The following is a 24,781-nucleotide window of genomic DNA, read 5'->3' on the forward strand; positions in this document are numbered from 1 at the left end:
TTTATCCAAAATTAATGAAAGAATCATTTTTAGGAAACATTTCACATTCAATGGAGTAAAAAATGTTTCAAAGAGAAATGTTTCATGGGTATGTGTTTCTTCTTTCACTTTCTTCCATCTCGCTCTTACCACACCAAAGTTTATTTTGCATCCCATTCTCGCTTCTTAATTAGAGGGTGACGCCATTTGACGAAGAAGAAGAAATTAGACCGAAAAATCGACCCTGCTTGTGGAAAAGTGAAAAAAAGTGTGAAAAAGTCGTTTGTGTTGTGCTAAATTGTGTGCAGTTTTCAAGAATAAGGATCAAGGTAGGGAAATCACGTGAAATCCATGGGAAATTCGGTGGATTTATGGGAAAAATTAGCAAATGTTGGGAAAGTTTTTTGCCACACCCACTGCGGCCCAAATTCTCCTTCAAAACAAATCAATAAAAAGTTTTCTTGAAATTTCCGCATTTTCATGGCAATTTCCGCATTTCCGTGGCAATTTCCGGCCTTGAGTGGAACAGGAAGGACATGCCGGTTCCCTTTTTGATCATTTCCTCGGCACAGGGTGTTACGTCACGGTGCTATTTTAAGGCAGCGGCGCATCGCGATTAATCGCGACCGGAAAAATCAATTCCTCTCACTCTGTCATTTTCTGGTGGGGGGAGTGCGTGACGTTTGTTTGTAGTTGTGCGGAAAAATTTAAAAAAATTAATTTTTCATGGAAAAACTCATTTTTTGGGGCGCCAAAAGTTGGCGGGTGGCTCAGGGGGGCCCAAAGTACGTTCAGTAAAAATTTGGTGGCGCAACTCCCCGGATTTTTTTGGGGAATTTGCACGACTTTTTCTGGCGCGGATTTTGAGAGTTTTGAACCAGGGGCACCAAACGGCGCGGCGTCGCTTCCTGGTCACAAAAAACGCACTTTCTCTGGGAAATTCGGCGGAAAACGCGAGAAAACTGCGAAAAACTGAATGTGGGAGGGAGACAGTATCAGTGACGTGCACTGTCTCGTTTTCTCTTATACAAAATGTACCAAAAAATAGTAGTGGTGGCTTTTGGAACTAAATTTTTACCGCGCCAATTTCAAAAAGTAGTCAAAAAAGCATGAATTTTATATGGGGGCGCTACGAAGGGGGGCTCTGGGGGGGAAATGAATGTCGTTGGTAAAATCCGCCTGGTATCAGGAGTCTCTGTACCAAATTTCATCGCGATCGGACCAACGGTGTAGATTTGTATAGCTGTAGGGGAGAGCGGGGTTAAAAAAGTCACTTGAGGGTTTAGAAAAAGCTCAAAATATCATATTTTCCAAACAGATAAAGTGGAATGCATAGCTCATTTATTTAGGAAATTTACTGCCCTACAACTCTTTCTCAGATCATTTTGTTCTATCTAGCTAGGAAATATGATATTTTAGGCTTTTCCAAACCCTTAAGTGACTTTATTAGCCCCGCCCTCCCCTACAGACACGAAATTTTTTAATTATTAAATGATTGAGACTGACATTGAGGAGGGCAGTTGGCGTGTGAGGCGCGGATTCCAGAGAGGCTCGCGACGTGCCTGGTGGGCCCCGCAGTTCAGTTTTTTGACCGGAAAAATCAATTAATTCTCCGCATCGCAGCTGAGTGCGGAGCTCCCCCCATACACTGCTCGTTTGCCCAGTAAAGAGGCTCGCGGAAAAGTCAAAAGAGAATATTTTACTTTTAAAAGAGAAGTAATTTGTGGAGAACATTCCTCACCCGGATGACCCTGATGGGGGCGCTTCAGAGAGTTGCTGTGACATTGTGACTTTGGGCTGTATATTTGCTAATTGAGAACGACATTGAGGGCAGTTGGCGTGAAGAATAAACTTCTGGGAGTGCCACAGAAGAGCTATGAAGTCATCACTTTTTTCCTTTTGGCTTTTAATCTGGAAAATTCATTCAGAGGGGATTAATTTCCGCAGACTTTGCAGGCCGGGAGGTGATTAATGACGCATCTGGGGGAGCTGGAAGTTATTTTGGGGCGATAAGGAGGGCTAAATTTTGATTTTTTTATTGCATTCTATAGCTTCTTTCTTTGTTGGTTTATTTATTTTTAATTAAAAGGGAATTTTAATTAATTTTTCTTATTGTTTTAATTAAATTGAAAGAATTGCAAAAAAAAAAATCCTCAAAACGCTTAAAAAAACTCAAGGTGTTCCGTTGAAAAAACAGAGAAATTGACGGAAAATGACTTACAAAAGCAAGAAAATTTTAAAGGATAATATCTTCAAGAACCTTTAAAAAATTATCCCTGAAGTGCTTCAAAGAAAATCCTCCAAAGAGTTCAGAGAGTTCTTCAAAGAAAAATGAGACAATTTCCAGAGAAAACAAGCAAAACTTGAGGAAACTCCTGATAAACTTTTTAACAAAAAATCTTCAAGACTACAGAAAAATTCTATCTCAAATACATTTTCATGAATCCCATATAAAACTTCAAGAATTTTAAAATAATTTGGCTAAAAAAATAATTCAAGAGAAAAATCTCAGAAAATGTTGAAATTATTGAAAAAATTTAAGAAAATTTTTTGAAGAGATTTCTAGAACAATTCTTCCTAAAACCTCCAATGCCTAAAATATTTTCGTAAATAAAATTTAGAAAATTTATGAAAAAAAATCTGAAAATTCTACTTAAATTTTAATTTAAAAAAAACCCTCAAAAGACTTCCAAAATTCTTTTAATAATTTGTTCAAAAATACTCCATGAAAATCCGTCAGAAAACTTTAGAAAAATTCCTTAAAAACTTTTCTAGAAAATCTTTAGAAAGTTTGAAAGACTTTCACGGATAACTTAATATGAAAATAATCTTTTAAACCTCTCAAAACAAATCCTTAAAGTTCTTCACACACAAAAAAATCTTTTGTATAGAAGAAAATAAGTAATGGTGCTATGCAGGAAAAGAATGTCAAGAAAAAATGATCATGACATTTTTCCTGACATTTTTTTGTCATTCCATCTCACTCCCACTAATGTATTTTCCTATCTTTCGTCTTTCTCTCACGCATGTTTCCGACATCTTTTTTTTTTCATGGCATGCTTTTTTTCTTGCGCACAACATGTTTTTATTTCCTTGAATTTTCTCAACATTTGGGGATATTTTCCTCAAAGAAAAGTGGAAAATGCTTAGCAAAAGAGTCCACAGTGCCAGCAAAACAGTGAAAAATCGAAATTTACGGTCATTTATGGGCCAAATATGTGAAAATGTACGAAGTAAAAATCAAAACATTCTTTCCTGACCAATTTTTACGGGATTCTTTTCGGATTTTCACCTCACAAATCACTTCCTGCAGGTTTTTTGGACCTTCCTACAGGTCATCTGCACACGGAAGGTCTGTGTGGGGTCAGGGAAATGCTTCCTGGGTGGTGGAATCCCACCTGAACGCGAAAAACTTGTCCGGGAGTGAATGTTTTGCTGTTGAACTTCACTGTTTTCACTTATTTGGCCGATAAATACCCACGATTTTCCACTTTTCACACTTTCACAGGCACTAAGAACACTTCCACAAGCCGCTTTTCACTTTTCCCGAGATAAAATATCACAACTCACAGAGAAAATTGACGAAAAATAAGAAACGTGTTGACTACGCAAGAGCTTGAAAAAGAATGTCGCAGGAAGATGTTTTTTTCTGACATTCTTTTTCCAGCTCTTGTGAAGTGAACGTATTTGTCAGTTTTCTGCAATTTTCTCTGTAAATTGTGATATTTTAGCTTGGGAAAAGTGAAAAGCGACTTGTGGAAGTGTTCTTAGTGCCTGTGAAAGTGTGAAAAGTGGAAAATCGTGGGTATTTATCGGCCAAATAAGTGAAAACAGTGAAGTTCGACAGCAAAACATTCACTCCCGGACAAAGTTTTTCCGTGTTCAGGAGTTTTTTGTACGATCCAGGAAGCATTTCCCTGATCCCACAAGACCTTCCGTGTGCAGATGACCTGTAGGAAGGTCCAAAAAACCTGCAGGAAGTGATTTGTGTGGTCAAAATCCGAAAAGTATCCCGTAAAAATTGGTCAGGGAAAGAATGTTTTGATTTTTACTTCGTACATTTTCACATATTTGGCCCATAAATGACGGTAATTTTCCATTTTTCACTGTTTTCCTGGCCCAGTGGATTCTTTAGCTAAGCATTTTCCACTTTTCTTTGAGGAATATATCCCCAAATGGTGAGAAAATTCAAGGAAATAAAAACATGTTGTGCGCAAGAAAAAAAGCATGCCATGAAAAAAAAAGATGTCGGAAACATGCGTGAGAGAAAGACGAAAGATAGGAAAATACATTAGTGGGAGTGAGATGGAATGACAAAAAAATGTCATGATCATTTTTACTTGACATTCTTTTCCTGCATAGCACCATAAGAAATCAAAGAAACTGCAAAAAGGGGAGAACGGAATCCTGCAGAGGTGACAGAATATCGATCCTTTTATTTAGCAAATGAGGCGCGTTTTATTGCCCCCAGAAGGGCGTCTTGAAGCTCCCAGGAGGTTGTGTAAATAACTCCTTTTCCATTTGTCCTAGATTCGAAGCAATAAAAGAGACTCAAAGAGAATTTATCGTCTGTTCCGTCGTTGTTCTAATGAAAGTACAATAGGAATGGCTTAATCATGTCTATTTGATTTAATTTAGAGCTATTTGTGCATTGAAAATCAATTAATTTCAATTTAATGGTTAACCCTTTCATGTCTGATGGGGTTCTTTTCACTTAAATTCACAGAAATTCTATAAAAAATTCTTTCTCAAAGGAAACTTTTAACGATTTATTTTAATTTTTTTTAATTAGTATGAAAAGATTTCTTTTTCTATAAAGTCTTAAAAAATTTTATTTAAAATTTTAATCCTTTTCTGCCAGATTAAGCCGAAGTTTTAAGAAAATTAATTTTTTATTTATTTTCTTCTTAAAATTTAACGTTTTGTGAAACTTTAAATCATTTTTCAAAGTTAAAAAAATGATTTAATGAAACAAAACAATAAAAATTTAACAAGAAATCTTTTATATAGAAAAATTCAATGAATTAAAGCCATTTAACCCCAGTCTTCCCTACCCCGTGTAAAATATTTTGAATTCTCTTCATTTTGAGCTCAAAAACAATTTAATCTATGAAAATTTTCACGCAAAACGCTAAAAGAGAGCTAAAAAAGAGAAATTCAGTGCAAAAGTTTCTTTCATTTTTTTCCACTTCGTGCGAAACGTGAGATTTTCTTAAAGCAACGACCTTATCTAATCGCAAAAGAATGTTTAAATGTTTGATTTTGAATTTTACCGCAAAGCACATTTAAAGCAAAATCTCCAAAATGTGGCTTTAAAATGAGTTTTTTATTTGGATTGAATTTTTTTCCTGAAATCTCCCTTAAAAAGAAATTTTTCTCTTTGAAATCCTTTTCAGAAATCGTCAAGGGAAGATGGAGCAATTTACGCCGAAGGAAGTTCGTATTTTGGAGACAGTTGAGGACATTCAGGAGCGTCGTGAGCAGGTGTTGGGGCGCTACAATGACTTCAAGTTGGAGACGCGTCAGAAGAGGGAGAAACTGGAGGATTCGCGACGTTTTCAGTACTTCAAACGCGACGCCGATGAGCTCGAGAGTTGGATTCATGAGAAACTCCAGGCTGCGAGTGAGGAGAGCTATCGCGATCCGACGAATTTGCAGGCAAAAATCCAGAAGCATCAGGCCTTTGAGGCTGAAGTGTCGGCGCACAGCAATGCCATCGTGACGCTCGATAATACGGGGCAGGAGATGATTAATCAGCAACATTTTGCCTCGGAGACCATTCAGAGGCGTCTCGATGAGCTTCATCGTCTGTGGGAGTTGCTCCTGTCGCGTCTTGCTGAGAAGGGGATGAAGCTGCAACAGGCTCTGGTTCTGGTGCAATTCCTCCGTCACTGTGAGGAGGTGATGTTCTGGATTAAGGACAAGGAGGCCTTTGTCACGGCAGATGAATTTGGGCAGGATTTGGAGCATGTTGAGGTGTTGCAGCGGAAGTTTGATGAATTCCAGAAGGATATGGCGTCGCAGGAGTATCGTGTGACGGAAGTGAATCAGATGGCGGACAAATTGATACAAGATGGGCATCCGGAGAGGGAGATAATTACGCGGAAGAAGGAGGAGCTCAATGAGGCATGGCAGCGGCTCAAGCAATTGGCAATTTTGCGCCAAGAGAAGCTCTTTGGGGCGCATGAGATTCAACGTTTCAATCGTGATGCTGATGAGACTGTTGCGTGGATTGCTGAGAAGGATGTTGTGTTGTCATCTGATGATCATGGGAGGGATTTAGCCAGTGTTCAGGCCCTTCAGCGCAAGCATGAGGGTGTTGAGCGTGATTTGGCGGCGCTGGAGGATAAAGTGGCGACACTGAGTGATGAAGCTCAGCGCCTGTGTAGCTCTCATGATGATCACGGTGGGCAGATTCGGGATAAACTAGCGGAGATTGTGCAGAATTGGGAATCACTGAAGAATAAAGCAAAGGACAGGAAGGAGAAGCTCGATGAATCCTACTATTTGCATCGTTTCCTTGCGGATTTCCGTGATCTCATCTCGTGGATTAATGGCATGAAGGCGATTATTTCAGCTGATGAGCTGGCAAAGGATGTGGCTGGGGCTGAGGCTCTCCTTGAGCGTCATCAGGAGCACAAAGGTGAAATTGATGCACGTGAAGATAGTTTCCGCCTCACTGCTGAATCAGGGCATCATCTCCTTGAGCGTCAACACTATGCCGCGTCGGAAGTGCAAGAGAAGCTCACCGTGCTGGAGAGTGAGAAGACATCCCTTCACAGCCTCTGGGAGGATCGTAGGATTCTCTATGAGCAATGTATGGATTTGCAGCTCTTCTATCGTGACACCGAACAAGCAGACACATGGATGGCAAAGCAGGAAGCTTTCCTGGCCAATGAGGATCTCGGTGATTCCCTGGATTCCGTGGAGGCGCTCATTAAGAAGCACGAAGATTTTGAGAAGAGTCTCGCAGCGCAGGAAGAGAAAATCAAAGCTCTCGACATTTTTGCAACAAAACTCATTGATGGGCAGCACTATGCAGCTGATGATGTAGCCCAGAGGCGTGCTATGCTCCTGGCAAGGCGATCAGCTCTCCTGGAGAAGTCCAGTGCACGACGCCTCCTGCTTGAGGACTCGAACAAACTCCAGCAATTTGAGCGGGATTGCGATGAGACAAAGGGATGGATCAGTGAGAAGCTAAAATTCGCAACAGATGACAGCTACCTAGACCCAACAAACATCAACGGGAAGGTGCAGAAACATCAGAATTTTGAGCAGGAACTCAATGCAAATAAATCTCGCATTGAGGACATCACAACAGTGGGTTCAGAGCTCGTTGATCGCAATCACTACGCGGCGGATCAGATAAATTCGCGCATGCAGGAGATTATCACACTCTGGGAGACACTCGTGCAGGCTTCGGATAAGAAGGGATGCAAACTCCAGGAGGCATCGCAGCAGCAGCAATTCAATCGCACCATTGAGGACATTGAGTTGTGGGTGAGTGAGATTGAGGGGCAACTCATGTCCGAGGACTACGGCAAGGATTTGACGAGTGTGCAGAATCTGCAGAAGAAGCACGCTCTCCTCGAGGCGGACGTCCTGGCGCATCAGGATCGTATTGAGAGCATCAAAGTGGCTGCTGGGAAGTTCGTGGAGAGTGGGCATTTCGATGCGGAGAACATTGACAACAAGGAGAAGGCGCTCTCGAAGAGATATGAAACCCTCGCAGCTCCAATGGGGGATCGCAGGAAGCGCCTTCTTGACTCCCTTCAGGTTAGTGGAGATTTTCTTTGAAAAAAATATTTATTAGGATTTGATCAGAATTTAGTTTGGATTTTTTTTTTAAATTATTAATTCTATAAATGGAAGGAATTTGTTGGGAAATATTTAAAATTTCAAAGCTTAGACTTTAAATTTCATGCCTTCAAGTAAAATTTCAGTGTTTTTATACAAAATTTCATAAGTTTTTGGTATCAAAATGAAAAATTTCAGCTTCGGAAATGTAAATTACAATGAAGGAATTTTAAATTTCATTCTTTGAAGAACAATTTAATTTACGGTTTTGAAAATTTCATAAATTTCAGTACATAAACTTTAATATTTGAAAGTTTTTAATTTAAATTTCATGCTTTCAAGTAAAATTTCAAAAGTTGTGCTTAAAATTTCATATGTTTTATTCCCCAAAATGTGATAAAATCAGATTCAAAAAAAAATTTCAATGCCTGAATGGCATGAATTTTAAATTAAATGCCTTTAACTAAAATTTCATGGAATGTGTTGAAAATTTCAATAATTATGATAAATTGAAAAAAATCAGTTTTGGGAAAATTTAAAATTTCAGTAACTGAATTTTAAATTTCATGCCTTCAAGTAAAATTTATTGAACTTTGTTGAAAATTTCATAAATTTCAGAATCGAAAAAATAAGTTTCCGAAATATAAAGAAATTCTCTGAAACCTTATGCAAAATTTCTGATTCAGAAAATCAAAATCTGACTTATATTGGATACATTTCAGTCTTTTCTTAAATCGTTTTCTATGAAACTTTCAGTTTAAGGATTTTTAATTTTAAATTTCATGATCTGAAGTAAAATTTCAGGGGTTATATTTAAATTTCACTATATGTACCAGATTTATATAAAATCCGCCTAAAGAATTTCAGCCCCTATCTGCTCTGAAGACTATTCTAAATCTTTTTCTTTTCTAAATCTAATACAAAATATTTTTAAAATCTTATCAAAATCTGACCTAAATCAAATCAAAAGTAAACGAAAATATTTTTTAAGCCTTTTTTCTTGTAAATTATTTTTCTAAATTATACTTAAAATCTCATCAAAACTTTATCTGATTCAAATTTAACAGTAAAAACCTTGAAAGTTTCATTGAAATCTTAAGGGAAAAGTGTTCTAAGTCTGATCAGAAGTAAAATTAGGAATAATAATATTAGCCCTTCCTACGCTTGGGGTGTGTAGGTCCAACAACTCTTCCGCGACTTGGAAGACGAAGCCGCGTGGATTCGTGAGAAGGAACCCATTGCTGGTTCCACAAATCGCGGTCGTGACTTGATTGGGGTTCAGAATCTCATCAAGAAGCACCAGGCTGTCCTTGCGGAGATCAACAATCACGAGAGTCGCCTCGCTGCGGTTGTGCAGAATGGCGAAGTGATGCTGAATGAGCAGCCATTTGCCAGTGAGGGCATTAAGCAGCGTCTCGATGCGCTGAAGGATCAATGGGCTAATCTCAAGGAGAAAGCCCTGCAGCGGAAGCAGGATCTTGAGGATTCCTTGCAGGCACATCAGTACTTTGCTGATGCCAATGAGGCGGAGTCGTGGATGAAGGAGAAGGAGCCAATTGTGTCGAGTACGGACTACGGGAAGGACGAAGACAGCTCAGAGGCTCTGTTGAAGAAGCATGAGGCGCTCGTGTCGGATCTTGAGGCTTTTGGGAATACAATTCAGTTGTTGCAGGAACAGGCAAAGAATTGCAGGCAACAGGAGACTCCTGTTGTGGATATTACGGGCAAGGAGTGTGTTGTAGCGCTGTATGATTACACAGAGAAGTCCCCAAGGGAGGTTTCAATGAAGAAGGGAGATGTTTTGACACTGCTGAATAGCAACAACAAAGATTGGTGGAAGGTTGAGGTGAATGATCGTCAAGGATTCGTTCCAGCGGCGTACATTAAGAAGATCGATGCGGGTTTGTCGGCAAGTCAGCAGAATTTAGTCGATGGCTACTCAATTGGCAAGAGGCAGGCGCAGATTAATGCGCAGTACGACAACCTTCTGGCCTTAGCGCGTGAGCGTCAAAATAAGCTCAATGAGACCGTGAAGGCGTACGTCCTTGTGCGTGAGGCTGCTGATTTGGCTGCTTGGATCAAGGATAAGGAGAATCATGCTCAGATCAAGGATGTCGGAGAAGACTTGGAGGAAGTCGAAGTGCTCCAGAAGAAGTTTGATGACTTCAATGATGACCTCAAAGCGAATGAAGTTCGTCTGGCGAATATGAATGAGATTGCCGTTCAGTTGACATCCTTGGGGCAGACTGAAGCTGCTCTGAAAATCCAGACGCAAATGCAGGATCTCAATGAGAAATGGGCCACGTTGCAGCAAGTGACGACTGAACGTGCCTCCCAACTGGGGTCAGCACATGAAGTTCAGCGGTTCCATCGGGATATTGATGAGACAAAGGATTGGATTGCTGAGAAGGAGAATGCGCTGAACAATGATGATCTTGGGAAGGATTTGCGCAGCGTTCAAACACTCCAGCGCAAACATGAAGGACTCGAACGAGATCTAGCTGCCCTTCGCGATAAGATCCGTCAACTGGATGAGACGGCAAATCGTCTCATGCAATCCCATCCAGACAGTGCTGAACAGACGTACGCTAAGCAGAAGGAGATCAACGAAATGTGGGATCAGATCACAACAAAAGCAACGGCGCGCAAGGAGAAACTTCTTGATTCGTACGATCTTCAGCGCTTCTTGAGTGACTATCGGGATCTAATGGCTTGGATCAGCTCCATGATGGGTCTTGTGACGTCTGAGGAGCTTGCAAATGACGTTACCGGAGCCGAAGCCCTGATTGAGCGTCATCAGGTGAGTGTCTCTTTTAACAAACAATTAGATTCTCTTCTTTATCAGAAGTTCCTTCTCCCACCATGAAGAACAAATCAGTTCAGCCTCATCGTCGCCTCATCATCTTATGTTCTCATTTTTCTTCTTTCATGATCATGTTGTTTCTCCTCCATCCCCCCACACAACCACCCCCTACGTTCAATCATGTGTGTGTGTGTCAATGTTATAGAATCAACGGGCAGAATTTGATTTCCGTTACGGTATTCCACAGGTATATTGGGCAAGAACAACACTGTCCTGGCTTTTTTTATGAATTTTGTTTTCTTATCTTTTTTTCTTGGATTCAGTGTCGTGATATTTGTGATTTTTAAAATTTTTGTTGACACTTCAACTAAAAAAAAATGATAAAAACACAGATTCTTGCTTTAATTTTCAAAATTTAAACGTCAACTTTTTTCTATTTGTTTGTTTTTTGTTTTTCTATCACCAAAATTTATTCAACTGCAATTTTGTGGAGTTTTGTGGAGCCTTTGCAAAGTGAAAGTATTTAAAAAACAAAAAGGTTTTCAGCTTGAGATTGAAGAGATTTCTGCGCTAGAATGAGGAAGTTAAGAAAGTTAGGTGACAGGAGTTGATTTGACAGATGAATTTTTGACAGCTAATGTGTGGATGTCGAAATTACGTTCAGCCTGGAAAATAGAAGATGTATTATTGACAGAAGGACTACTGAATTTAGGAATTTTTGACAGAGGTAATTTTGACAGAAAAAAATCATGAATGTCAAAACTTTGACGTTAATTTTTTTATATTGACAGACGGAAATATTGAAAAAGAAAAACGATTTTTTTGCAAGAAAATTGAACGAGAAGAAATGAAGAAATTATTTTAACAGTTCCTAAACCATGAACTGTCAAAGGTTGGACATAATTCTGACTTTTATGTCAGTTACAGCTGTCAAATTGACATAGGTTAGCGTTTTTGCTAACATTTTAATTAAAAAAGTAACACTTTTTAAAATAAAAAAAGAAACAATTTTCCTTGCGTTTTTTTAAGTTCTTAAAGAATTTTACTCAATTATTTTTTTTTTTTCAAGTAAATCTAGTGAAAGTTTCTTCGGAAGTTAGGTGACAAGTTGCTTTGACAGAAGTACAAAATGACAGAATTTTTGACAGGAGAACTTTTAAAATTTTTTAACAGAAAAATTATTTTGACAGGAAAAAATCAAAAGTTATCAAAACTTTGACGTTAAATTTTAATTTTGACAGATAAAAGTATTTCAAAAAAATCAAACGGTTTTTTCTGCAACGATCATTTTTCTCAAATAAATCTAGCGCAGATTTCTCTTGAAGCAAACTTTCAAACAAAAATAAAGCTAAAGCTTCGTGTGGTTTTGTTTTGTCTTTTAATCGATTTTTAATCATTCTGGAAGCTCTGGAATCTTCAATTTTTTTTCAAACAAATACCATTTCAAAGCTAAGGGTTATTTCTTTAATTTTTAGAGATTTATTACCTTTTAAATCTTTTAAGGATTTTTTTCAAAATAAAATTCAATACAAAGATTAAAAAAAATTAGAAAAGAAATTGAGGATTCTATTCATTCGCAGTCACTCGAAAAAAGAAAATCTTCTTAAGCATGATTTTTTTGTTGTTTTTCACACACATAAATAAAAATTAATCTCTCATCAGTGAATGTTTTGCTGCAAAAAAAAATTATAAAGTTTTAACTGATCAAATGATTTTGATTCTCAACAACAACAACAAAAAAGGAACATCGCACGGAAATTGATGCACGTGCCGGGACTTTTGCGGCTTTTGAGCAATTCGGGACGGAGCTGCTGCAGGCCAATCACTACGCATCGCCTGAGATTCAGGAGAAGATTGATGGGCTAGCAAAGGCTCGTGAGGAGTTGGAGAAGGCATGGACAATGCGTCGTTTGCAGTTGGATCAAAATCTCGATCTTCAGCTGTATTTGCGTGATTGCGAGCAAGCGGAGAACTGGATGTCGGCCCGTGAGGCCTTCCTCAATGCTGAAGAGGTGGACTCCAAGGGGGACAACGTAGAGGCGCTGATAAAGAAGCACGAGGACTTTGACAAGGCCATCAATGGGCATGAGGAGAAGATTGCAGCGCTGCAGGTGTTGGCTGATCAGTTAACAGCACAGGATCACTACGCATCGAAGGAGATTGACGACAAGCGCCAGCAGGTGTTGGAACGTTGGAGACACCTCAAGGAGGGATTGATTGAGAAGCGCTCAAGACTCGGGGATGAGCAGACACTCCAGCAATTCAGTCGGGATGCAGATGAGATTGAAAATTGGATTGCGGAGAAGTTGCAATTGGCAACGGAGGAGAGCTACAAGGATCCCGCGAATATTCAGTCGAAACATCAGAAGCATCAGGCCTTTGAGGCTGAATTGGCAGCCAATGCTGATCGTATTCAGAGCGTCCTTGCCATGGGTGGGAATTTGATCGATAAGAAGCAGTGCAGCGGAAGTGAGGATGCCGTTCAGAAGCGCTTGTCATCCATTGCGGATCAGTGGGAGTATCTGACGCAGAAGACAACGGAGAAGTCGTTGAAGTTGAAGGAGGCCAACAAGCAGAGGACTTACATTGCAGCCGTCAAGGATCTTGACTTCTGGCTCGGAGAAGTTGAGAGTTTGCTAACGTCTGAGGATGCCGGGAAGGATTTGGCCTCAGTGCAGAATTTGATGAAGAAGCAACAGCTGGTTGAGGCGGATATTCAGGCACATGAGGATCGTATTAAGGATATGAATCAACAGGCTGACTCCTTGGTTGATAGTGGGCAGTTTGACAGTGCTGGCATTCAGGAGAAGCGTCAATCGATTAATGAGCGCTATGAGCGTATTAGGAATTTGGCAGCTCATCGTCAGGCAAGGCTCAATGAGGCTCTAACGCTGCATCAGTTCTTCCGTGACATTGCCGATGAGGAGAGTTGGATCAAGGAGAAGAAGCTCCTTGTGGGAAGCGACGACTACGGGCGAGATTTGACGGGTGTGCAGAATCTCAAGAAGAAGCACAAACGTCTCGAGGCTGAGTTGGCATCGCACGAACCAGCTATTCAGGCTGTCCAGGAGGCTGGAGAGAAGTTGATGGATGTCTCCAATTTGGGCGTTCCGGAGATTGAGCAGCGTCTCAAGGCTCTCAATCAGGCATGGGCTGAACTTAAGGGCTTAGCAGCCACACGTGGGCAGAAGCTCGATGAATCGTTGATCTATCAGCAATTCCTTGCGAAGGTTGAGGAGGAAGAAGCCTGGATTACGGAGAAGCAACAGCTGCTATCCGTTGAGGACTACGGAGACTCCATGGCAGCCGTTCAGGGTTTGCTGAAGAAGCACGACGCCTTTGAGACGGACTTTGCGGCACATCGTGATCGTTGCTCCGACATTTGTGAGCACGGAGCGAAACTCGTGGCGAACAATAATCATCATCAGGACAGCATTAAGCAGAGATGTGCACAGCTGCAGACGAAACTCGATAACTTGTCGAGCTTGGCTACAAGGCGCAAGGCGGCTCTCCTGGACAATTCGGCGTACTTGCAGTTCATGTGGAAGGCGGACGTTGTTGAGAGTTGGATTGCCGACAAGGAGAACTACGTGCGGAGCGAGGAGTACGGACGTGATCTGTCCACCGTGCAGACACTGCTCACGAAACAGGAGACCTTTGATGCTGGTAAGTCTGATCTCTTCTCAGTTTGTCTAACTTCCAGGTAAGAAAGGAGCTAAAAAATCAAAAAATTCCCCCGTAGGTCTCACAGCTTTTGAGCAGGAGGGTATCCACAACATCACAGCGCTGAAGGATCAACTAATTGGCGCAAATCACGCACAATCCCCGTCAATCATTAAGCGCCATGAGGATGTCCTGGCGCGTTGGCAGAAGTTGCGTGAGGCATCTGATGCTCGCAAATTCCGCCTTCTCTCAATGCAAGATCAATTCCGGCAGATTGAGGAGCTGTACTTGACATTCGCCAAGAAGGCTTCGGCCTTCAATTCGTGGTTTGAGAATGCCGAAGAGGATCTCACGGATCCCGTTCGGTGCAATTCAATTGAGGAGATCAAAGCTCTGCGTGAGGCTCATGCCCAATTCCAGGCATCCCTCTCGTCGGCTGAGGCGGACTTCAAGGCACTCGCGGCGCTTGATCAGAAGATAAAGAGCTTCAATGTTGGTCCCAACCCGTACACGTGGTTCACGATGGAGGCCCTCGAGGACACCTGGCGCAACCTGCAGAAGATTATCGAAGAACGCGATGGGGAACTCGCCAAGGAGGCTCACCGCCAAGAGGAGAATGATAAGTTAAGGAAGGAATTCGCCAAGCATGCCAATCTCTTCCATCAGTGGCTCACAGAAACGAGGTAAGAAATCTTTTTTATTTATTTTTTGTTTATTTTTTGAAACTTTTTTTAAAATTTCATTTAAAAACATTTTCATTTAAATATTATATTTTGTAGATTTTTTATTCTCGGCTGGGATAATAATGGGTAAAAAGAAAAGAGGAAAATGTTGTGAAGAATTTGTTGTGATTTATTGCCTTTATTAATGCTCTAAGCGCACTCTAATTATCTTTCTCTATCCTAGAGAATGGAAATTTAATAAAGAGCTTTATGCAATTTTGCAGCAAAACAGTTTAAAAAATGATTTAAAAACAGCTAAAATTAACAAACAAATATCAAGAATAACTTTGTCTCTGTGTTGTTGTAGTCTTTTGTTGTTAATTAAGAGAAATGAAGGGCAAAGAGATGGAGATTTTTCTTCTCCATCTAAAGGGCATTATAGGGGCTTTCAAATACTATTCAAAGCGAACGTTTGAATGTCTGAATTGGGCCACATAACCCATAGTATTTTTTCCAATAATGATTCAGGGCGTGCATAAAATTTTAAATCGGTTTTTAAGTCGATCTTAAGGTCTTAAGTCATTTTTTAAAGTCTGACTTAAAATTTTTAAGTCGGTCTTAGACTTTTTATGAAATAAAAAAAGATAAAATAAAATATAATTAAAAAAAGTAAAATAAAAAAAGGAATAAAATAAAAGAAATAAAAAAATAAAAAAAATTATAATAAAGTAAAATAAAATAAAAATATTGGGCGGAATTCATTACTGAGTGAGTCGGGCTTTAAATTTTAAAAGTTATATAAAACTGTAAGACCTACCGTTTTAAAAACAGACTGACTTAAAAACTGAATTAAAATTTTAAGCCCAACTGCGTAGTTAATCCCACCCCTGGCCCTGTACACGGTCTACTTTGTTTTGAAGTTGAAGAGCAAAAATGGCTCACTTTTTGTATGGGAATTTTTCGCCTTTGATAATAAAATTTTAATTTTTTGACATTTAGAATACTGATCGCACGCTGAGAATCTATCATTTTGTAGGTTATTAGTTGTAGAATTTAATGGTACAAACGGATTTGAGATTGCTGCTGTCAGTAAAAAAGCGCAGTCCAACTTCATTTTTTACCAAAGAATTCCATACAAAAATTGAGTCGCGTACACGGCCTGTCCTACCCATATTTATTTTATGTTACTTTATTATTTATTTATTTTTTAATTTAATTTGATTTAATTTACTTTATTTTATTGTTTTTTTATTACTTTTTTTTTAATTAATTTAATTTTAATTTTATTTTGTCTTATTTTAATTTACTATTGGCTAAAATTCACTAGTCAGACAATTTCAATTTTAAATTTTTTCAATTTCAAATTTATTCATCTCAATTACATTTGTCCTACCTTCATGCGCCCTTGGGCGTCTTAGTGTTGTCAACCAACCTCCAGAGCTTAAAATATCTTAACGATTTTTTTTTAGGAAAAATTAACTTTCTTAAATTTTCTTTAAGCGAAACTTAAGATTTCTTAAGTAAATCGAGCAAAATTACATATTTCTTGATAATTTTTATTAATTTCGATGCCCGAAGGTAATTAGAAAAAAATCATCAAAAATGTTCATTTAACCTGATTCAACTTGACTGAAGAAATCTCTTATAGTTTTACCTAAGAAAACTTGAAAATCCTTAAGTTTTTTCAAGGAATCTTCTTAAAACTTCCCGGCTGACACAGAGTCAGTGGTTTTTACGGGTCAGGAAAAAGTTTCAAGATATTAGTCGGAAAATAATCTTGAAATTACTTTTGCACATGAGAAATACCTATATCAATAAGATTTTCACACTTCGCGTCAACAAACCTAGTGGCAAATAGGCGAAACTCAGAGTGAGCTCACACATACATTTGCACCCAAGTAAAAACCGACTCTTTCGATAACGCGAATGTGAATAGTTTTAATACTCATTGGCTACAGCGTCGGTATCATATGAAATCATATAGATTTTTCAAAAATTAGTCTTAAAAAAATTACGAAATTTATTTCACCTACGAGCAGTCCTGATTTCTTGACGATTTTATTACATCGCGTAAATAAAAATTTAAGTTTTCTTTTTCCTAGCTAGGATCGCTGCAGTCTATGTTATTTGACATCCAGTGCTTTGTGAATCATTTTTAATCAAGGTGTTGCTGTGAGTATTGTGGAGTTTAAAAAGAAACAAGGAAAATATTTGCTGAGAAAAGAATTGGTAAGTTTTCTATAACCCATTATTACAGAATCCTGAATATCAAAATGAATTAAAAATTTTATTTTTCTGTATTCTAGACGCCAATGGAATATCCCGAAAATCAGGCATCCCAAATTCAGGCATCTCAGAGTCGCCTACGCTAAGGAGCAGCAACTTTAAGATGACGACAGAATGACCTGGTAGATGAATCATCTTCAGAGAGCGAATATGAAACTTAAATTTTTCAATAAAAGTATAATAAATATTCACAAAGTCAAATTTGTTTTATTTATATACATAATATGTATGTATATATACATACATATATATAAATTTATATATAATTTTAAAAGAAATTTTAAAATATTATGTATTAGGACCATTGAAAAAATATATTATTGTGGTCTTAAAATTAAATTTGGTTTAGTTTTGCGACTATTCTACTGTCGCGTAAATGAAGGAGTCGGTAAATTTGCTACTCACACGGATGAGCTACTCAGCGCTACTCACTAATACACACACACACAAAAAAGTGCCATTTTCTAACAAATAGTCGGAAAACTTTATATGGGAACTACTGACGAGTTCTATTGACGCGAATTGTGAAAATCTTTAAAAAATCTTAAAGTTGTGTCAGCCGGGACATTCTTAAGAAAACTTAAAGGATCTTAAGCGAACTTGAGTCTATTTTAAAAAATCTTAAGTCTGACTTGGGAATTTCACCCATAGTTGATAAAAAAAATAAATTAATTTTTTTTAAATGAAAATTTCTTCTCTAAAAATCAAATAAATTTAGAATTACCAAAAATCGCCTAAAAGTATGCAATTTTGCAAATTCTAACTCACAAATCAATATTTTAACAGCAGCGTTGAAGCTTATTATTTTTTCTCACAAAAAAATCATTTAAAGTGAATAAAAGAAATTAATAAAAAATTAATTCAACACAGAACATCAATGATGGAGGGTTCGGGATCGTTGGAGCAACAATTGGAGGCGTTGCGCATTAAGGCGGTTGAAGTGCGTGCCCGTCGGGTTGATTTGAAGAAAATTGAAGAATTGGGCGCCCTCCTGGAGGAACATTTGATTCTCGATAATCGCTACACGGAACATTCAACGGTGGGTTTGGCACAGCAATGGGATCAACTTGATCAGCTCTCAATGCGAATGCAGCACAATTTGGAGCAGCAAATTCAGGCGCGTAATCACTCGGGGGTGTCGGAGGACAGCCTGAAGGAGTTCAGTATGATGTTTAAGCACTTTGACAAGGATAAGAGTGGAAAGTTGAATCATCAGGAATTCAAGAGTTGCCTCCGTGCCCTCGGCTATGACCTACCAATGGTGGAGGAGGGTCAGCCGGATCCGGAATTTGAGGATATTTTGAGTGTTGTCGACCCGAATAGGGATGGGTATGTGTCACTGCAGGAGTACATTGCCTTCATGATATCGAAAGAGACGGAGAATGTGCAGAGTTATGAGGAGATTGAGAATGCATTTAGAGCTATAACGGCCTCAGATCGACCCTATGTCACGAAGGAGGAGCTCTATTGCGTAAGAAATTACTTAAAAATCTTTTTTTTTCTTCAAGTTTTTCAATGAAAAATCTTTTTTTTTTCTGTAGAACCTGACAAAGGATATGGCGGATTATTGTGTAAATCGAATGAAACCCTATGTGGATCCCAAATCCGGAAATGCCGTTGCGGGGGCGCTGGATTATATTGATTTCACAAGAACGCTCTTCCAGAATTAATAAAAGAATGAAGAGAGAGCTTCCGCCAGCAGCTGCTTCCTGCCTTTAGAGAGAGAGAGAGAGAAGGGGTTGGGATAGAATTTTTAAGAAGAAACTTCAAATTTAAATTATATAAACAAATCACATAAAAATATATTCCTCCACTACCCCGCAAATTTTTCCAGCACTCTGCAAAATCTTCAAGATTTTTCAATCATGAGTAATCTTCTTTCCTTTCATCAATTTATCTCTTATTCTTATTATTATTATTATTAATTATTCATACATATATGAAAAAAATGAATATTTAGTGTTTTCTGTGTGTGGTTAGAAAGTTAGAAAAGAGCATCACTTTATATTTTTTAGAGGAAAGAAAATTCTATATTTGTTTGTTTTTCTTCAAGAATTTTTAAAAAATAAAAAATCAAAAGCATTTAATCGTAAAATAAAAAATAAATGGCTTGAAGTAATTTTAGAGGAAGAAAAACATTTGAGAAAATTTTTTGCTAAAGAAATTTAGCAAAAGAATTTTTCTGCAAAAAGCTTGAAAGCAAAGAGAGAAAAGCTTAGAAGCTGGAAGATAAGAAAAAAAATGTTTGTATCACTGCTTTTGGAAAGCCAATAAATAATAATCATTCTTCGGTAGATTAAAGAATTTATCTTTTATTTTTAAAAGTGTTTTGAAAGGAAAATTCAGAACGTGATTGCCGGAATGTCGGAGCGATTAAATGGAACGTTTTTTAAATGACTTTATTACATAATTCGCGTGCAAAGTTTATCTTTTAGCAAAGTCACTGGATCGCAGTAAAAAAAAAAAAAAGAATAAATAAAAAACACAACACTGACCTTGGACAGTCAGATAAATAAAATCATTGAGAACGAAGCAAATTGTTGAGTCAGATGATTATTTTTGGAATAAATTCAGAGGCATTTAATTCAATGAAACAAAGTGATTTTAGAACGATTTTAGGGATTTCTTGGGAGGATTTTTGAAGTAATTTTTATATGGAAAGATTTTTAATAGAATATTCTTGAACATTTGGTTTTTTTTTGTAATATTAATTTATCTTAAAAATTAAGCTAAAAATCAATAAGAATGGTTAACCCTTTCGCGTCCGCATAATTCATTGAAATATTCAATCTTTTCATTACGATTTCTATTTTATGGACGCTCTTTAGAGGACATTTATCAGTCGCAGAACGTCTTTAACCTTATTTACGTTAATTCAACACATTTCTGACTTTATATACTTAACTCCTGGTTAAGAAGAAAAGCCCCCACTAACGAAGCCCAGATTAACAAAAAATTTAAAAAAAATTATTTCTGACTTTAATAAAACAATTAAATTCATTGAAATTCAGGAATATCTAATGTTTCTGAATATGTATTCTCATTTTCAGCTAGAATTTAGTACTTCTTCAGCTTGAATTTACCTTTTTAGGCTTAAATTTAGTACCTTTTCGTCTTTTAAGTACTTTTTCGGCTTAAAATAAGTACTTTTTCCTATTGAATTCAGAACTTTTTCGGTTGGAATTTACTATATTTTCAACTAGAATTTAGTACTTTTATTTATTGAATTAAAAAAAAAGTACGAAATTCTAGCCGAAGTAATTAAATAGTATAAATTCAAATCGAAAAAGTTCTGAATTCAATAGGAAAAAGTACTTAAAAGACGAAAAAGTACTAAATTTAAGCCTAAAAAGGTAAATTCAAGCTGAAGAAGTACTAAATTTAATTCAAAAATCAGTAATTCTAGCTGAAAAAGTATACTGAATACGATGGGAAAAAGTGCTAAATTGAATTTTACTTCGTCTAGAATTTAGTACTTTTTAGACTTTTACTCCTTAGTCTGCCGATTTAAGACTAAAAAAAGAAATGTTTTTGTCTGAAACATGCGTACTTTCTATTCCAATATTACTTCTATGAATTTTCCCACAAGACGACATTTTTCAGTCAAAACGTCTTCTTTGGCCTTTTTTTTCTTAAGGAAATCTAAAGAATTTCCAACTTCGAAAAAAATTTAAAATAAATTAAAATCGATAAAATAAAATGTATAACATTTATATTAGCCCTGTTAGCCAATGAACGTGAAAGGGTTAATTTCCAAATGAAATTCTGAGTTATCCTTTAAGAATAGATATTTTATGGATAGAAAGTTCTTGTAGAATATCTTTAGCAATGTTCAGTAATCCCCCATTTTCCGATTAGAAAGCTGCAGTATTGTTTTTTTTTTACTCAATTTTCTGCAATTTTTCTTATCAAATTAGCAAAATCAGTACGTTTACTCATTTAGTTCTCTGATAAACCTTCCCAATCAGTCAGTCTTGTTATCAGAACAATTATTGCTTCCATTTGCTTGACATTTTCATTAACTTGCAAATCTCGATTTTTTTTCAACCCACCTATGAAATCTTTCCCAAAAAAATAAATAAAATTCCTTCAGTTAAATGCCAGAGTATATTTTCCAAAAAAAAAAGAATCTCATCAGTTACAAAAAAAGAAAGAATTTTAGAAATTGACGACACTCCTGATGCTCTTGCCCTCGTGCATGAGGTCAAATGCCTCGTTGATCTTGTCCAAGGACATGGTGTGCGTGACGAATTCATCAATGAGGAGCTCTTTGTTGAGGTACTCCCCAACGAGCATTGGCACACTGTCAATGCTCTTCCATCCCCCGAAGGCGCTTCCCTTCCACGAGCGGCCCGTTACGAGGTAGAAGGGCTTCGTGCTGATCTCCTGCCCGGCCGCTGCGACGCCAATAATCACCGAAGTGCCCCAACCTTTGCAGCAAGCCTCCAGGGCGGCACGCATCGTCGCGACATTCCCAATGCACTCAAACGTGTAATCAGCACCGCCATCTGTGAGTTCAACGAGAACTTCCTGAATGGGGCGCGTGTGATCTTTGGGATTCACGAATTCAGTGCACCCGAATGTGCGGCCAACGTCGAATTTGCCGGGATTTAGATCGACGCCAATGATACGCGTGGCGCCGGCCTTTTTGCATCCCATCGCAGCAGCTAGCCCGACGCAGCCGAGGCCGAAGATGACGCACGTCGTGCCGGGTTCCACTTTGGCCGTATTCAGGGCAGCCCCATACCCAGTGGGGATGCCACAACCAAGCAGGCAGACCTTCTCAAGGGGCGCCGCACGATCGATGCGGCACAACGAGACGTCCGCCACGACGGTGTACTCGGAGAAGGTGGAAGTGCCCATAAAATGGAACACCGTCTCACCGCGACACCGGAAGCGGCTTGTACCATCCGGCATCACCCCACGACCCTGAAATTAAGCAATTTTCTCCTCTAAATCTATGTTCAAGGTCAAATTTTGGAGCTTGTGACGTTTTTTTCTTCATTTTTGTTGGAGGGTAAAGGTAAGCCACATTGGAGGTTTTTGTGATTCTTACGAAGGACAATTGTATTTGAGGGTGAAGAAGATTTAAATGTTTTTTTTTTTTAATTGAAGACAAAGTTTTCTGAGAGAATTAGTAATTTTCCAGTAAAAGAAAGGACAGTGTGTGAAAAATTGATTTACTAGCACGGAAACAGTTTTAGTGAAAGATTACTGAAAAAATTTTGAAAATAAAAAACGATTTATGTAATAAAGTCCTTTCAAACTTTGTCCTAAATTTTCTCTTTTTCCGAGTTTTCTTTCCGCAAAATTGAAATAATTGAATAGTTTGACTTTATTCTGTAACGACTTATAAATCAAATTGGCAGTGATCCAATCGTTTGATTTATTTCTAATTTTTAATAGAACGTGGCCCAATTCGGACCTTTTACGTTCTTTTTCAATCCACAATTACTTAAAACTGATAAAACTTTAAATGTAGAAATGTTTTTGATTTTAGACCCCCTAATGGTAACTTATGAAACTTCCTATGTATAGATAATTGTAGATCTTCTTGAGATGTTCCATTCAAAACCGATTTGGTTCAAATCAGTCAAGCGGTGTAGGAGTTATGGCCGATTTTCGATAACTCTTTATTGGCTAAACCGCTTGTCCGATTTTGGTAAGTAAAAAGAGCATTAAATGGGCTTTAAAAATGGTTCCAAATTCAAGATTATTGCTTTTCTATTTTATACTATTTCTTCTCACTCTGTGTCCTCTGTGTAAACCTTTGGAGGTCCGAATTTGCCCACGTTCCCCTAAGGTTTTTGAATCATTCCATATTTAATCCTGTCCAAGGAGGTTTTCCTTAAAATTTAACCTTTGGAATGCGGAGGCCTTGGTAGTTACGTAGAATGCGAAGGTGGGGTCGTTGAACGACCCCAAAAAGAAGGCCAATTTTTTCCCAAATTATAAAACCTGGAGTTGTCGGGTTAGTGCCTATAGATTCCTTATATAGTCCTCTTGCCCCTTGCATCACAAATTCGCCACCCGGAAACACGCAGAAGAAGATATTAGGGAAAAACATTTTTCACTCATTTTTCACACTTTCGTCGTGAGAAATTTGCCACGAAGTTGACCGCAACCACTATTTTTTCCACTACTTCCCCACATTTCCCGCACCGTGATAAATGGCAATATTTCTCGAATATTCTTTATTGTTTTGCACATTTATATGCTTCTAATTATGATTTATGTTGTTTATGTTACTTATTCGCGATAATTCTGACACTGAGATGGTAAAGTGAGAAAGTAAACACAACCCTTCAACCCCCTTCAACCATATAATTTATGATGTGACTAACTTCATTCTAAGAAATTTTCCGCAGCATGGCCGTTACATCAATTTTTGAATTCCCTTCTTCTACATTTTCCTTAATAACTTTTCTTGTGGTGGATGGATTGAGCTGAAATTTTTACACAACTTCCTCAGATAACCAAAGAACTTATTTCCAAAAGATGGGAATGGTATCTTTTATATTTATGGAGATATAACACGAAATATAGCGCTGGGGTCGTTCAACGACCCCGCTCCGCATTCCAAGGGTTAAACTATTTTTTTCATGAAATTTGAATGAATTCACTTAATTCCAATAAGAATTATTTTTCTTTTTAAAATTTTAATCTAATTGGAAGAAAATCAAATTCCAACTCGATTGCAATAGCTGTTGCTTCTTTCAATCAAATGGAATCGAGAAATTGCCCAAATCGCGGCAAAAAATGAATAAAAAATGATAAACGAGGTCACTTCAAGGTCTCCCTCCCCTCTTGCTCCTTCTAAACCCCAGAATCTCCCACAAAATTCTCATCCGGAAGTCCCATCTTGACTTACCTGCGTGACACGAATCTTCTGGCAGAGATTGGTTTTGCCGGATTTGCAGAATTTGCATTCATTGCACTGCGGAATGTACAGCGGGATGACGTGATCGCCCTCCTTGAATCCCGTCACACCCTCACCGACACTCTCCACGATTCCTGCTCCCTCATGACCCAGGATAACGGGGAAAACGCCCTCAGAATCAAATCCGCCCAAAGTGTAGGCATCCGTGTGGCAGACTCCCGTTGCCAGGATCTTAATGCGCACCTCATGAGCCTTCGGGGGATCCACTTCAATCTCCTCAATGGTCAGTGGTTGCTTCTCCTTCCATGCCACCGCAGCACGACACTTGATAACCTTTGAGCGGGGAGGAGGGAGAGTGAAAGCCGGGTCAGGAAATTATAACCAAAAGGAGATTTTCCGTGAATTTACTCACTTTTCCCGCAGTGCTGGACATTTCTACTCCTTCTGGGATGTTTAATGAGGTATTGGAGGATTAATTGGCAGGATGTCTGTGTCCAGGAGACCCAAAAACTGCCCTGAAGCGGAACCGAACTGAGAAGAGCAACAGATGAATATGCGGGACGTGCGCAGATTCAGTGATTAACGGAAATCTCAAATTCAAATATTGGTTTTGGCAGTTGAAATTCGCCATTTTTCGCCTTTCGAAATATTTCGCGCGAGATTTTCTTTCCGGAAGCGCTTAAACTTCTAACCAGAAGCTCCAATAACACT

At 38.3% G+C, this 24,781-nt stretch overlaps 2 protein-coding genes across 5 annotated transcripts; one reads left to right on the top strand and one right to left on the bottom strand.

Moving 5' to 3' along the window:
- Positions 1 to 173: 173 nt before the first annotated feature.
- Positions 174 to 19,127, top strand: LOC129793471 (spectrin alpha chain). Of its 4 annotated transcripts, XM_055833538.1 has the most exons (9): positions 174 to 308; positions 5,376 to 7,755; positions 8,954 to 10,576; positions 10,785 to 10,826; positions 12,322 to 14,245; positions 14,322 to 14,925; positions 15,022 to 15,051; positions 18,061 to 18,661; positions 18,732 to 19,127. In XM_055833538.1, exons 2-9 carry the CDS (start codon positions 5,392 to 5,394, stop codon positions 18,858 to 18,860), a joined length of 7,317 nt encoding a protein of 2,438 aa, XP_055689513.1. In that variant the 5' UTR covers positions 174 to 308; positions 5,376 to 5,391; the 3' UTR covers positions 18,861 to 19,127. The 4 variants fall into 4 exon arrangements, with proteins under 4 accessions (XP_055689513.1, XP_055689514.1, XP_055689515.1 ...); XM_055833539.1 differs by lacking the exon at positions 15,022 to 15,051; XM_055833540.1 differs by lacking the exon at positions 10,785 to 10,826.
- Positions 19,128 to 21,278: 2,151 nt separating this feature from the next.
- LOC129793529 (alcohol dehydrogenase class-3) lies at positions 21,279 to 24,654 on the bottom strand. Its single transcript, XM_055833632.1, has 3 exons — positions 24,483 to 24,654; positions 24,062 to 24,403; positions 21,279 to 22,119 (listed from the first exon to the last, which is right to left on the bottom strand). Exons 1-3 carry the CDS (start codon positions 24,501 to 24,503, stop codon positions 21,349 to 21,351), a joined length of 1,134 nt encoding a protein of 377 aa, XP_055689607.1. The 5' UTR covers positions 24,504 to 24,654; the 3' UTR covers positions 21,279 to 21,348.
- Positions 24,655 to 24,781: the final 127 nt, after the last annotated feature.

The sequence above is a fragment of the Lutzomyia longipalpis genome, chromosome 3, assembly GCF_024334085.1.
Source record: "Lutzomyia longipalpis isolate SR_M1_2022 chromosome 3, ASM2433408v1".
In the NCBI taxonomy this organism is placed as follows: Eukaryota; Metazoa; Arthropoda; class Insecta; order Diptera; family Psychodidae; genus Lutzomyia; species Lutzomyia longipalpis.

Bases quoted from the DNA above. Each gene is read 5' to 3' on its own strand.
- LOC129793471 (XM_055833538.1), top strand. From the start codon at position 5,392: ATGGAGCAATTTACGCCGAAGGAAGTTCGTATTTTGGAGACAGTTGAG. The intron at 10,577-10,784 runs GTGAGTGTCTCT...TCAATGTTATAG, and splicing joins CCCTGATTGAGCGTCATCAG to AATCAACGGGCAGAATTTGA. The intron at 14,926-15,021 runs GTAAGAAATCTT...TATATTTTGTAG, and splicing joins CAGTGGCTCACAGAAACGAG to ATTTTTTATTCTCGGCTGGG.
- LOC129793529 (XM_055833632.1), bottom strand. From the start codon at position 24,503: ATGTCCAGCACTGCGGGAAAA. The intron at 24,404-24,482 runs GTGAGTAAATTC...CCCCGCTCAAAG, and splicing joins TGTCCAGCACTGCGGGAAAA to GTTATCAAGTGTCGTGCTGC. The intron at 22,120-24,061 runs GTAAGTCAAGAT...GCTTAATTTCAG, and splicing joins AGAAGATTCGTGTCACGCAG to GGTCGTGGGGTGATGCCGGA.